Source organism: Oncorhynchus tshawytscha, linkage group LG25 (assembly GCF_018296145.1).
Source record: "Oncorhynchus tshawytscha isolate Ot180627B linkage group LG25, Otsh_v2.0, whole genome shotgun sequence".
NCBI lineage: Eukaryota > Metazoa > Chordata > Actinopteri > Salmoniformes > Salmonidae > Oncorhynchus > Oncorhynchus tshawytscha.
The window spans coordinates 26384656-26398402 of NC_056453.1; the positions used below are offsets into that span (position 1 = coordinate 26384656).

At 41.4% G+C, this 13747-nt stretch overlaps 3 protein-coding genes across 8 annotated transcripts in view; all 3 read right to left on the reverse strand.

Annotated features, from left to right (window-relative positions):
• Window positions 1–3943, reverse strand: part of wnk4a (WNK lysine deficient protein kinase 4a) — a 77279-nt gene extending 73336 nt beyond the window's left edge. The window contains exons 1-2 of one of the 2 annotated variants that reach the window (XM_024388112.2): window positions 3453–3943; window positions 2438–3111 (exon numbers count right to left, since the gene is read on the reverse strand). In XM_024388112.2, coding sequence (XP_024243880.2) covers window positions 2438–3111; window positions 3453–3486 — 708 coding nt within the window. In that variant the 5' untranslated portion in view covers window positions 3487–3943. Of the gene's footprint in view, window positions 1–2437; window positions 3112–3417 lie in introns of both variants that reach the window. The other variant, XM_042306177.1, reaches the window with a different exon arrangement.
• Window positions 3944–6084: 2141 nt separating this feature from the next.
• Window positions 6085–10002, reverse strand: vps25 (vacuolar protein sorting 25 homolog). Its single transcript, XM_024388117.2, has 6 exons — window positions 9850–10002; window positions 9134–9279; window positions 8369–8422; window positions 8201–8289; window positions 7276–7351; window positions 6085–7147 (listed from the first exon to the last, which is right to left on the reverse strand). Exons 1-6 carry the CDS (start codon window positions 9894–9896, stop codon window positions 7035–7037), a joined length of 525 nt encoding a protein of 174 aa, XP_024243885.1. The 5' UTR covers window positions 9897–10002; the 3' UTR covers window positions 6085–7034.
• Window positions 10003–10681: 679 nt separating this feature from the next.
• LOC112224521 (rho GTPase-activating protein 27) overlaps window positions 10682–13747 on the reverse strand; it is a 31534-nt gene continuing 28468 nt past the window's right edge. For 4 of the 5 annotated variants that reach the window (XM_042306180.1, XM_024388121.2, XM_024388120.2 and 1 more), the window contains 4 exons: window positions 13176–13253; window positions 12953–13084; window positions 12175–12280; window positions 10682–12012 (listed from right to left, as the gene is read on the reverse strand). In XM_042306180.1, the coding sequence (XP_042162114.1) occupies window positions 11835–12012; window positions 12175–12280; window positions 12953–13084; window positions 13176–13253 (494 nt within the window). In that variant the 3' untranslated portion in view covers window positions 10682–11834. Of the gene's footprint in view, window positions 12013–12174; window positions 12281–12946; window positions 13085–13175; window positions 13254–13747 lie in introns of those variants that run through there. The other variant, XM_042306181.1, reaches the window with a different exon arrangement.

Consider the following 13747-nt stretch of genomic DNA (forward strand, 5'->3'; position numbering starts at 1 on the left):
CATTTTCAAAACTAACCCAATGTTACTTGCATTTATTGTACCCATACTAAAATGGTTGTTCCAGTTTAGATGCTTTAGGTCGTCTCATTTTTCAATCTTCCCAACCCTGGTAGTCATTCTGAATGAAGGTCACAGGTGATAAAAGAATCTGAAGGTTGGATATCCCCACTCAGGCTGGATTTCAATAGGAATTAAATCATCACTTTGCAAGCCAGTATAATGTGACAGGTTGCGTGAATAACCCAACATGTTGGGTTGTTCGGATTACCCAAGCATGGGTTAATTTAACCATCAATTGTTTTTTTAATACACTTTCATTCTGGGTTGACCAAGCAGCTGGTTCTTTTTTAAAGTAATCCATAGGTTATTTTCAGGAGGTGTGGCTTATAAGAGGTGTGGCTTTTAGATAGTTATTTTTCGACACCCGTGAGAGTAAATGTCATTCCAGTTGATCATGTTAACTTTGTACACGCAATGTTACATTTACCTTGAATATCATTGCACATTATATAGTCTAATACAAAATATATTTAAAAAATGTTTACATACTGAAACAAAGTGGTTACTATTCCATTGGGGATATCACATTGGGATTTGTATAGGCTTTTAAGGAACTCGTACACTTCTGAAAGCTCCATTAAAGCTACAAAAGAGTCAGCGTTCAACCGTAACATGTGATAACAATTCAACAGAACAGGTGCACTGTAATGACATTTACTCTCATGTGTGGCCAAACATTACTTACTGAAAGCCACGCCCCTACTAAGCCAAGCTTCCATTCTTCCTTGTTCTCCCCAATTTCGTGATACTACGATCTCGTCTTGTCGCTGCAACTCCCCAATGGGCTCGGGAGAGGCGAAGGTTGAGTCATGTGTCCTCCAAAACATGACCCACCAAACCGCACTTCTTAACACCTGCTCGCTTAACCAATGTCTCAGAGGAAACACTGTTCAACTGATGACCGAAGTCAACCTGCAGGTGCCCGGCCCACCACAAGGAGTCGCTAGAGCACAATGAGCCAAGTAAAGCCCCTCTAGTCAAACCCTCCACTAACGACGCTGGGCCAATTGTGCGCCACCCTATGGGAATCCCGGTCACAGGCGGTTGTGACACAGCCGGAGATCGAACCCCAGGCTGTAGTGACACAAGTGGGCACTGGGATGCTGTGCCTTAAACCACTGCGCCACTCAGGAGGCCCAAGCTTCCAGTTTTCTGATCACCTGGGTCATATCTTAATAACCCAGCATCAACAAACCAACCATGCTCTTTTTAAAAAACAACCCAACTAAGTGATCCAATCCCTGCAACCCAGCAGTTGGGTCATCCTAACACCTAACCAAGTATTTTTTTGAGCGTAAGCCCTGAACTTAAATAAGCCCTTATGATATACATATTATATTTTGTTAAATTTGAATGATAACATATTCACTTAGCATCTCACTTGGTGAAGTCCATAGGACTGAAAATGAATGTTTGCAACCATAGCCGCGAGAAGGCCCAGTGCACTACTTTTGTGAAAAAGTAGTGCACTGGCTACGTATGTATGCAACAAGCATGTCGCTGTCACTAACAAATGAATGAATGAAAGGCAAGGCATTCTGGGAAATATGCAAATAAATCTTTACACTAAGCAATGTGTTATTCAATACCGTTCAGTGCCTAAGTACATTTCCTGCAATTGTACACATGTTGCCATGGGGCAGAGTGAATCTTTTCCAATTTTATATCAAATTTCCTGCAAATCTACTCATTTTGCCATAACTTATGCCAGGTTAATGATATCTGAGTGAGAGTGACTAACAAAATCAATGGGGACTCCATGGAAAATCAATGGGGACTCCATGGAGGTCAGGGCTCCTGGGCACGTGCCCTGCGTTACCGGTCGGTAATCGGCCATGTTTACTTCAAGTTTAGATAGCTGGCTAGACTAATTTATCAAACTAAAAATTGTTAACTGACATGGCCATTTGAGTGACTGTCAGTGACTAACATAACAAAATAAACATTGCTGAGGAAAACCACATTTCGAACTTGCACCTTGTGTATTCTACTTTTCTAATTCTCAACAGTAAGTTTCACATTTTTTGGGGGGGGGCGGCTCCCTTGCTGCCTGGGGCCCTAAGTGACTGTTTATGTCCTCCTGAGTGGCGCAGTGGTCTAAGGCACTGCTTCTCAGTGCTAGAGGTGTCAATCCAGACCCTGGTTTGATTCCAGGCTGTATCACAACCAGCTGTGATTGGGAGTCCCATAGGGCAGTGCACAATTGGCCAAGCGTTGTTCTAGTTTGGCTGGGGTAGGCCATCATTGTAAATAAGAATTTGTTCTTAACTGACTTGCCCAGTAAAATGAAAAGATATGCATGGAGCTTGCACATGCTTTCAGTGTTGATTTAACATTGGGGAATTTGCTGTGTGACAAAAAAATGTCTGTCACTCACCTGCAGCTCGCACCATGCCACTTCCACAGTAGTCTCTGTGTCCAGTCCTTTATAGACGGTCTTGAACGATCCCCTCCCAATCTCAATGTTGAATTTCAGGTATCTTCCATCAGGTGAGGTGGCCACAGCTTTGGTCTCAATGTCCTCCCTCTCCTCCTGTTCACATTTGCTTTCATACGGACTGCGTGACAACACTTTGTGCGCTTTATTTTGAACAAGCTCATTGTCTGAGTCCGAGCTGGCATCTTGTGTGTTGGGGCTCGGGAGCGAGCTCCAGTTGTTGTCCAGCGGGGTGACGGGGTCCGAGACTTGGGTACAGGGGGGCGTGCTGCCGGTGATGCTCGCACCCGGGCTGGAGACTGGAGATGGAGACGCCGGTGGAGTATCCGTTTTGTCGTCTTCTTCTACTCTGGCCTCGTTTAACGTTAAAATATTCTCCGCTGACCAGGACAGAGCCTTTGAAAGCGCCCCGCCATATAGTTGTGGGTCAATGTCCATGTTAATTTTGTGAAGCCCATAAGAGTTTCTCCTGGTCCCCAAATTGTAGGTCAGTGGCATCGACGGGACTCGACCAGATAAGCAGTCATCGTTTAGGTCGACGGAGAGGCTTGGGAAGCCGCGTCCAGCTATTTCAACCTCCACTTGTGACATTGTAGCGGTTCTTATTCCAATTTCTAAGGATAGAAAATATATATTTTTAAACCCGAAATAAGAAAATCAAACCGGGCCGCTACTTTACTAAGACAGCATGCTATTTTACACGTCTTTCAGCAATTGATGCTATGTTACTATGTAGCCTAGTTTAAACGTTCGAGACATTAGCCTACTTGTGGAAAATAGTGGTAAAATTAACTTGTGGCACGTAGCCTATTATAGTACACGAGCTGTAAAAAATTACTTGTGTCACATAGTTTACAAGACAACTTTTAATTATTTAGGTTACTGTCAAAAAAAAACTATTCTCAATTGAAATAGCCTACCTCAAAATGTGTTCAAATTCGGAAAATTCACATACTTCTCAGATAACCCGGGAAAACCGGACCGTCCATCGCCCTTGTACGTGTGAGTTGTCAACCGTATCTCTAGTAAAGAAGGCAAAACCGCTGTCTGTATCAAGAGGGTTGTTCGGATCGTGCGCTCACAGACCCGTGTGCTCACAGACCCGTGTGCGCTTTCAACGACGCCCCCATAGACCGTCTTCTGTAGCCTACCTGGACAAGATCCTCTTCTTAAATAACTGACTTCATGAGATATAAATCCATTCGTGTGTATATAGCTTCTTTTCTTTGGAATAGTTGGTAACACTATTTTCTTGTTCTGAATTAAGAGAAGTGGACAATAAATAAGCACGTCAATTACAAGACTGGTATCAATTCAATTTCAATTCAATTTAAGGGCTCTCTCTTTCTATGTAAATTTAAGAGGTTAGGCTAAACAAGCCATTTGACAAGAAAACACAGTTTGAATTGAATTCCTAACAGAGCCCAAACCTTAGCTCTGCTACTTTTAATTAGCTCCCTACAGGAAACATGACTTGGATTATCTGGATTCGTGCCATGCCCTCACAGGCTCCCACAGTCCACCACATAGGCACAGACAGTGTGTTCTGGGCAAATTACAAGATGTGCTATTCTATTAAGGTTGTTGTTGTTTTTGTTACAAACTGGATCAAACTGATAGCTCATATGACCAATTATGTATTCATAAACTTTGTTTGAACTATATTTTCAATAAGGAATGCATGAATGTGAGAGGGCACAACATGCTTCTGGCAACTCATTCTTCCCTCGTGGAGTTGTCCTTATTCAGTGAAAGAAAGTCAGAGTTATGAGATGTCCCAAACAGCAGTCTATTCCCTATAGTGCACTAATTCTGATCAGAGCACCACTATATAGAGAATACAGGGCCATTATGGACGCAGACAAAACAATGTGTGCCTTGATGAGAGTGAGAGAGAGAGACAAAAAAGGGGGAAAGAGAATAAGTGAGAGCCTGTAGAGGGAGCTTGACTCTAGTCGGCTGAAACAAGACACTTGTTATCAGTACGGCTACAGTTAGCCACACCTGTCACACAGACATGCACTACAGGGAGTTATCAGCAAACACACACAAGACTCCCTCAGCTCAGCTGAACCAAGGACCAAGCCTATGGAGACATACCACGTTTTTATTTTATTTTTTATTTAACCTTTATTTAACTAGGCAAGTCCGTTAAGAACAAATTCTTATTTACAATGACGGCCTACCCCGGCCAAACCCTAACCCGGACGACGCTGGGCAATTGTGTGCCGCCCTAAAAATGGTTAAGTGTGTGTGTGAACTGTCAGCTAAGCTTCCTGCCATCCAGGACCTCTATACAAGGTGGTGTCAAAGGAAGGCCCTAAAAATTGTCAAAGACTCCAGCCAACCAAGTCATAGACTGTTCTCTCTGCCTCCGCACGTCAAGCGGTACCGAAGCGCCAAGTCTAGGTCCCAGAGGCTTCTAAATAGCTTCTACCCCCAAAACATGAGACAGCTGAACATCTAAACAAATGGCTACCCAGACTATTTGCATCTCCCCCCTTTTTTATGCTGCTGCTACTCTGTTATTATCTATGCACAGTCACTTTAATAACTCTACCTACATGTACATATTACCTCGACTAACTGGTGCCCCTCCACACTGACTTTGTACTGGTATTTTTTTGTATATAGCCTCGCTATTGTTATTTTACTGATGCGCTTTAATTTTTTGGTACATTAATTAATTTATTTTTCTTAAAACTGCATTGTTGGTTAAGGGCTTGTAAGTAAGCATTTCACTACAACTATTGTATTCGGCACATGTGACAAATAACATTTGATTTGAATTTGTGAGGTTCTCCAACCCAGCTGGTGACTGCAATAAGTAGCTCACCAGAGTAACAGCCCAGTCAGCTGTCTGTCTAGTGATTCCTGGGAAATTAGTAGCAATATGGTTGTGTAAGCTATATCTTACTTGCAATAGCTTGGTTACCTAGTCTCTGGGCTTGCTCTGATCTACAAATCACTGAGCATTATAAATAACCACTCATTATTATTTGTAGATCAGTCAATCAGTCTCAAACACAACCTTTAGGATTGTTTTAATAAAATATTAGAAGTTGCAATGTTCTTTCCTATATAAGACTGGTGCACGGCAAGCGTACCGGTGCGCCAAGTCTAGGACCAAAAGGCTCCTCAACAGCTTCTACCCCCAAGCCACAAGACTGCTGAACAATTAATAAATGGTCACTTCACCCCCGCCTACATGTACAAATTACCTGTACCCCCGCACACTGACTCAGTACCGGTGCCCCCTGTATGTAGCCTCATTATTGTTATTCTTATTGTGTTGTTTTTTATTATTACTTTTTATTTTAGTCTACTTGGTATACTTTTTATTTTAGTCTATTTTGAAAATATTTTCTTAACTCTTTTTGAACTGCACTGTTAGCTAAGGGCTTGTAAGTATGCATTTCATGGTAAAGTCTACACTTGTTGTATTTGGCGCATGTGACAAATAAAGTTGATTTGATCATTCATAAAGGTGTAGTAAATGTGTAACTGTATTCATCTTTGGCACTAGGGGGCACTATAATGCACCTAATTAATCCAAGATCCCCAGAGCTGAGATACTGTAATACATGTTACCACTATTGACATATTCATTTAATATACAAAATTGATTGCCACTTGTAATAACTCAAATTAGACCTTGACATGTACAGAATTGTCCTCATTCATAACTGTAGGACAACATTTCTCTCCTATTTATTTTCTTACAGGATTCCATTGGTAAAAAAAAAGGATGAATACAGAGACAGTGTACAGGAGTGTCATAGGTTATGTACTAAGGGTTTACAGCAGTCAGTCTGTACATGAGACATCCAGCACCATTATTACAGCTGAACTAAATCAGGATTCTAATATTCCCATGTGTGTCCTCTTCCTGGGAGGTTTTAAAACTCCCCAAATGTCTCCAGGGTGTCTTGACTGGGATTTCTTGAGGATTTTTGGAGGTAAAGAAGAACAGCAATACAGCAGAAGTCCATACCACCACCACACCTAATCGCTGCAAGTACATTTGTTAATAATCAGGAGGTTAAGAATAAAAACAAGTTATAAATACAAAACAGAAGAAAATAGTAAGGGAAAGACACAGATTGTGGGGAAAGTCCCACATCAAACATCCCAGGTGACTACCACAGAAGTCTAAATAAAGTCACCTCCTAAACTGCTCCTGCAGATGGAATTTACTAGCGAGATTGGTTCCCTTCCAGTAAGAAAATGTTTTAAACTTAGGTGAACCAAATAAGGCAACTACCTAAACCAAATAATGACTATTATTATCATCAACCACGTAGATTGGGTGCTGAGGTGCAAATAATAGCCTTTTAAACAGCGCAACCCTCATTAACCTGGTCCCAGATCTGTTTGCACTGTCTTGCACCTCCTTTGTCACGCCAATGACCACAGGGAGTTGGCAGGACAGCACAAACCGATCTGGGTCCAGGCAAGCAGTACTCTCACAGCCAATAAGGATGAAGGTTCCCAGTCTGAGTTGAGCACTTGTTCAATCCCACAATGCAATGTCTCTTCAGAAGAACTTGACCCCCTTCCCGTCGTCCATGGAGATGACCTCTGCCTTGCCGTCCATTTGCAGGGCCTGCAGTGAACGAATCAGCATCCAGTCTTCCAGCCCATGGAATTCTGGGGAAAATGGGTTACATCTATTACATTTGCTGTACAGCTCAACAGAAGGCATAAAATAGTGCAGATGTCTTTAGGTATTGATGAATAGAAGGAAATGTCAGAAATGCACATATCTGTTGCTGTACCTTCGCTTTCTGTGTCGTCACCGTTGGCGAGCTCGTAGAGTGTAAACACTGTATTAACCATACCGTTTTGAGAGACCTGAAATGATAGGGAACATGAGCTCCTTTCATCAAGAAGTATCAACAGAGTATGGATGACACAAGGATTTAGACTATTACTTGCTGGAAAACTACATCATATCTTCGATAATGATGCTACATTGCATGATTCTTCAAACAATGTAAAAGGAGCATTAGGCTACACCCCAGTGGTGTAAAGTACTTAAGTAAATATACTTTAAAGTACTACTTAAGTCATTTTTTGGTGTGTCTGTACTTAACTTGACTATTTATAATTTTTGCCTACTTTTACTTCACTACATTCCTAAAGAAAATAATGATAATAAAAAAAAAATAATAATAATAAAAATAATAATAAAAATAATAAAGAAAAAATGTACTTTGTACTCCATACATTTTCCGGACATGCAAAAGTACTCGTTACACTTTGATGTGAATTGGACCATTTTCCTTTATCAAGAGAACATGCCTGGACATCCCTACTGCCTCTGATCTGACGGACTCACTAAACACAAATGCTTTGTTTGTAAATTATGCCTGTGTGTTGGTGTGCCCCTGACTATCTGTAATATATATATATATATATTCAAAAATATATATTTGTGCCATCTGTTTTGCTTACTATAAGGAATGACATTTTCTACTTTTACTTTTGATACTTAAGTATATTTTAACAATTCCATTTACTTTTGATACTTAAGTATATTTAAAACCAGATACTTTTAATCAAGTAGTATTTTACTGGGTGACTTTCACTTTTTCTATTAAGGTATCTTTACTTTTACTCAAGAATGACAATTGAGTACTTTTTCACCACTGCCTATATAGTGCATTACTTTAGACCAGGGCCCATAGAAGACCTACTCACCCACTGGTAAATCAGTTTCCCCCATTCTTCTGGCCTCCTCCACATGACTAGACACCGCGTCTTGTTCTTGTCTAACCATTCCAGGTTCCCTGCAAACAATATCCAGTTCAATTACTTTTGTCAGAATAATTATCAATATCCATCCTTCAATTAAAGCTGCCCTGTTACCTTTTTTCCTCAATTCCTCAAAAACAATTAGTATGGCCTCCATTGATAGTTTTCCTGAAAGATCAGTTAAGGTTTCTGAGGAGAAACATTCAGTGGGTATAATTTCAGAGAACATCCTTATTATATTACACTAGCCTCAAAGTCTTATTTATTTATCCCTTATGTTACCAGGTAAGTTGACTGAGAACACATTCTCATTTACAGCAACGACCTGGGGAATAGTTTCAGGGGAGAGAGATGAATGTGCCAATTGGAAGCTGGGGTTTGATTAGGTGGCCATGAGGGCCAGATTGAGAATTTAGCCAGGACACCAGAGTTAACTGCCCTACTCTTACGATAAGTGCCATGGGATCTTTAGTGACCACAAAGAGTCAGGACACCCGTTTAACATCCCATCCGAAAGACGGAACCCTACACAGGGCAATGTCCCCAATCACTGATCTGGGATATTTTATTAAGGGCAATGTCCCCAATCACTGCCCTGGGAAATTGGGATATTTTGTTTAGACCAGAGGAAAGAGTGCCTCCAACTAGCCCTCCAACACCACATCCAGCAGCATCTGGTCTCTCATCCTGGGACCAACCAGGACCAACTCTGCTTAGCTTCAGAGGCAAGCCAGCCGTGTGATGCAGGGTGGTGTGCAGCAGTCCAACAACAAATAACAGGACAGTAGAGCAAGAAATGGCCTCCTGTGATTTATTTGGTTTGATCTATGAAATACGTGTCAGTAAGTGAAACTCAGAACATGGTAGATAAAAGGATACTATCAATATTCTTGTGGTTGAACACAGGGCTCTCTTGGGCTTCCATGATGTCCAGAGTGTAGAGCTTGTGATGGCGGCAGTAGGACAGTGCGAGGGAGCACCAAGCTGCAAGCTGTTTCTGTCTGGTGTCAACATTGGGCTGTAACCTGTCAACCACCAAAAGCAACCATTACTGACATCGCACCAACTTATATTGATTGACATGTACCTACCTCCTACCTGTAAGTCAAGCGCTAGAAGTAGCTAGCTAGCTAATCACTCACTAACGGTTATCCAAGTTTCATTTTGTTTGAAAGAGATGTGAATAATAATCATAAACATTAGCTGCGAACACAACCACATCCTACAGTATTTGTGCAAGTTAGCAATTTGAATGTACATTCAAAATTATTTACAGTTGCTAGCCACGGATTGCAATACATCATAACGTTCGCTAACTAGCTTTAATGATAAACTAAGTAGCTACAACGTCAATACGAATGACTATCTATCTAGCTAGTTACATGTTGAGAAAATCATTGCCATTGCTATCATTCATATGTTCGCCGTGTGGCGAACGTTAGCTGATCCACATCACTAGCCAGCTAGCTTCAACTAGCATTATTTTATTTTTTTAATAGGTCAACAAGTAACTAACGTAATGCAATGGAATCCACACAACACAATATTTGTTATACGTGGGTATCACCATTTAGTTGTGAAAATGGTTAACTTACGTAAAAAACGGAGGAAAATTATATTGCCAGGGCCACTCAAAACTCATTGCAAAATGATGTAAACACAAGCTGACACCCGGAAGTGCAAACTCTAAATCGTTCCCTACTAGAAAATCATATCACACCATAGAGATAGATAGAGGACTCATCATTGTATCTGTGCCATTATAGTTTCTAACAAAAAAGGCACACCATCGCGAGACTTCCGGGAACGCTTGCAAAGCAGACCAGGGTGGGGTTTGGGGATAGAGAAGTCAATGAGAGAAGTGAAACATTCTTCCTTAGTTGTTCATTTTCTCGAAATCTAAAGGCACAGCCTAGATTCGAGCCAATGTCTTAAGTAGTTCGGCTCTATCCTCGTGAAAGTGACAAACTGACATGTTTTCATTTCCGTCAAAAATAACTTTTTATGGAAGGAGTGCCTTTGATTTGACGGCCTGCACATGCGCAGTTCAGCGCGATACGACCAAACACGCATGACATCGCCTACAAGTGTGATGGGGGATTTCCTTTTGAGAAGCAATTAAATGCTATCTCCATTTTGAAATAGTACATTTTCTTCACGATTGGCTGATCCCTCCTGATGACTCGTTGGACGTGACTCCAATAGGATCATCAGATTCAGGGAATGAAATTGGAAGTCCCACCCATTTGACTACATTAAAATGGTGAAAGCCCTCAATCGCGATGCCCATGTTTATACGGCCTTTTAGCCACAGAGGCCTCTATCTTTCACACACATCAGTGGATAAAGGCCGGGCTAAGTTACTTTACGCAATTAACAATTTGAAACAATAAATGTTGACAAAGCAGTGAGTCATGTTAGGTGACATATTTTTACAAAGTTATTTTATTAAAGGAACACGTGCATTTTCAGTAATTTACAAACATAAATATGCTACTTGATTTCTATGTACAGAAAAAAAACGAATGTTATGCTTCTCACAACTGTCTAACTATTCATTTAGGTCTGGCCTTTTCCAGCTCTATTAATGCTAATAAACTTAATGAAATAGCATAGCCATATGTCATTATCATTCTGTGTGTTAATTTACAATGAGGCTTTGTTTAATTAACACTAAATGTGCCTATTTAAAAAAGGTGGCATCTGATTATCCATTACAAAATCTAGAGAAGCTGTACAAGGGAAGTTGGTGTCTAATTCATAGCAGGTTTTGGGTAGTACATATTTGATATATTTCTACATTACAGTTACAAAATGTACATTGACTGAATAAGACATTATTAGCATAACACAGGACTTCTAGGCTATTCAGAAACATGATATACAGTAACCTCAAACATTTCAGTAACTTTTAAACATTTTGATTTCATCTTTAAAATGCATCTAAAAGGGTTTGTTTGATCGTGTGTAAAAACAAAGTATCAAAGCATCTTCAGGTTGCCTTGAGAATTGGGGTGTTAAGATAAAATCATGTTATTGTGAATTAACATTTTTACATGAAAGGAAGATTTCAAAGTGGGCCTATAGCAACAAAAAATGTTTTGAGACTGTACATAAGTGATGCCATAAGGGTGTGTGTTATTTTACATAATAAGGAATGCAGTGAAGAAGCAGAAATTCAGAGAACATTCTGAATTGGCAAATGAATATCCAACTAAGATATTAGAATAAATGCAGTGCAAATATTTGACATCGCTTTCAACTAGGCCTAATGCAAGCAGCTCCTCTATGGCTGCCTCCCAATAATCTCTCCTTTCTCCTGAAGTGTGCACTTGCTCACTTCCCTTCATGATTTGAAAGGACATGATTGTTAGGCCTATATGTAAACTCCCTCTAGCCCATGCCTACACCAACCCAATGCTTTTACATTTGTGGGGAATAGTGAATGAGTGCACACTTCAGAAAGAAAGAGACTATTTGGACGCACCCTCTGTCCGGTGGTGAGTGTGTGCTTTTTCTCCTACTGCAATATTACTTAAATTGATCACTGACCTCTGACTGACAGAGGCTTATGATTGTTTCAACTGGAATGGAAGATGTATTCGTATTCGTTCAGGACTAGCTCCACTATCTGGTTCTGGAAAACCATGTGCATGGCGATGTTGGCTGACTCCATCTCTGGCCGGAGCAGCGTGGGACCAAAGACGATAGCCACGTTCTGCACAGTCATACGGTTCTCTTCTCCATAGTTTATCACTCTGAGAGAGGGTGGATAGAGAGGGAGAGAGCCGAGAGAAGCAGAATACTATACGTTATCATAATATCATCAATCAAATAGGGCTCTGGTCAAAAACAGTACTCTTTATAGCAAATAGGGTGCCATTTGAAACACAGGCAAAATGTGATTGTGAAAGACCTACTTGCGTAAATGGCTGAAGAGGAGTTCCATGGTGTCATGGTTTGGCCGAGGAAGAGACTCCACCAGCTCTCGCATGTAAGATGCTTTGAGGGTGTAATCAACAGTTCCTGAAAACAAGACAAGATAGAACAATAAATGGTACACTAATGTATAGATTCAATGTATATCTCCAATAGTTCATAAAAAGGGAAGTGGGGGGCCTCTGAGTGGCGCGGTGGTCTAAGGCACTGCATCGCAGTGCAAGCTGTGCCACTAGAGATCCTGGTTCGAGACCAAGCTCTGTCGCAGCCGGCCGCGACCGGGAGACCCATGAAGCGGCGCACAATTGGCTCAGCGTCGTCTGGGTTAGGGGAGGGTTTGGCCGGCCGGGATGTCCTTGTCCCATCACGCTCTAGCGACTCCTGTGGCAGGCCGGGCGCATGCACTCTGACACGGTTTCCTCCAACACACTGGTGTGGCTGGCTTCCGGGTTAAGCGGGCATTGTGTCAAGAAGCAGCTTCGTGTTTCGGAGGAAGCACGCATCTTGACCGTATTGCAGCGATGGGGGAGTTGCAGCGATGGGACAAGACTAACTACCAATTGAATAGCACAAAATTGGGAAGGAAAAAAGGTGTAAAAACACAACAAAAAAACAAAGGGAAGTGGGGTGGTAAACATGATTAGTCCTTCCTTGATAGTGAAGTAATACACTGGGTAAGAAAACTGAGGTGCCACTGTGGGGCCAAAACCTAACAGTTTCAGGCTATTCTGAGAGGTGACATTGTGGCCTGCTGCTTACTTATGGCCTGGATGAAGTGGCTGAAGTGGCTGAAGGGGAAGAGGGGTTCAGGAAGCTCCCTGAAGAAAAGCTTCAGAGCCCCAGTGATGACGTGGGTGTCCTCCCACTGGCCATCCTCCAAGTCCAGTTCCTCTGTAGATTAGAATCGCATCACACAACAGAGTCAAAGAACAGGACACACAAATACAGACACACATACAGAAGGTAAAGAGATGGGCATTACCATGATCTGCCTTGAAGCGTAGTTTCTGAATGACAGCTAGGTTCCCACTGACTCTGTAGAGTCCATCCATGTCCAGACCTGTGAAGACAAACACACATCAGCATTGGGTTCAATCAACTACTGTGGTAACTTTTTTTCTTTTACTGTAAATATTGTGCTGAGTAATACACTGCCATTTCAATGTCACTACTGGCATTTACAGTTGAAGCATAACACATTAAAACTCAGTTTTCCTGGGATTGATTTGCACTTTTCGCACCAAAGTACGTTAATCTCTAGGAGACAGAACACATCTCCTTCCTGAGCGGCATGACGGCTGCGTGGTCCCATGGTGTTTATACTTGCATACTATTGTTTGTACAGATGAACGTGGTTCCTTCAGGCATTTGGAAATTGCTCCCAAGGATGAACCAGACTTGTGGAGGTCTACAATTTATTTTCTGAGGTCCTGGCTGATTTCTTTTGATTTTCCCATGATGTCAAGCAAAGAGGCACTGAGTTTGAAGGTAGGCCTTGAAATACATCCACAGGTACACCTCCAATTGACTCAAATTATGTAAATTTGACTATCA

What these genes read in the sequence shown, in the direction of transcription:
- vps25 (XM_024388117.2), bottom strand. Translation starts at nt 9,896, where the DNA reads ATGAGTTTTGAGTGGCCCTGGCAATATAATTTTCCTCCGTTTTTTAC. An exon ending in AATTTTCCTCCGTTTTTTAC is followed by an intron (nt 9,280 to 9,849) that starts GTAAGTTAACCA and finishes GGTGGTTGACAG; the next exon opens with GTTACAGCCCAATGTTGACA. An exon ending in CAACCACAAGAATATTGATA is followed by an intron (nt 8,423 to 9,133) that starts GTATCCTTTTAT and finishes CTGATCTTTCAG; the next exon opens with GAAAACTATCAATGGAGGCC.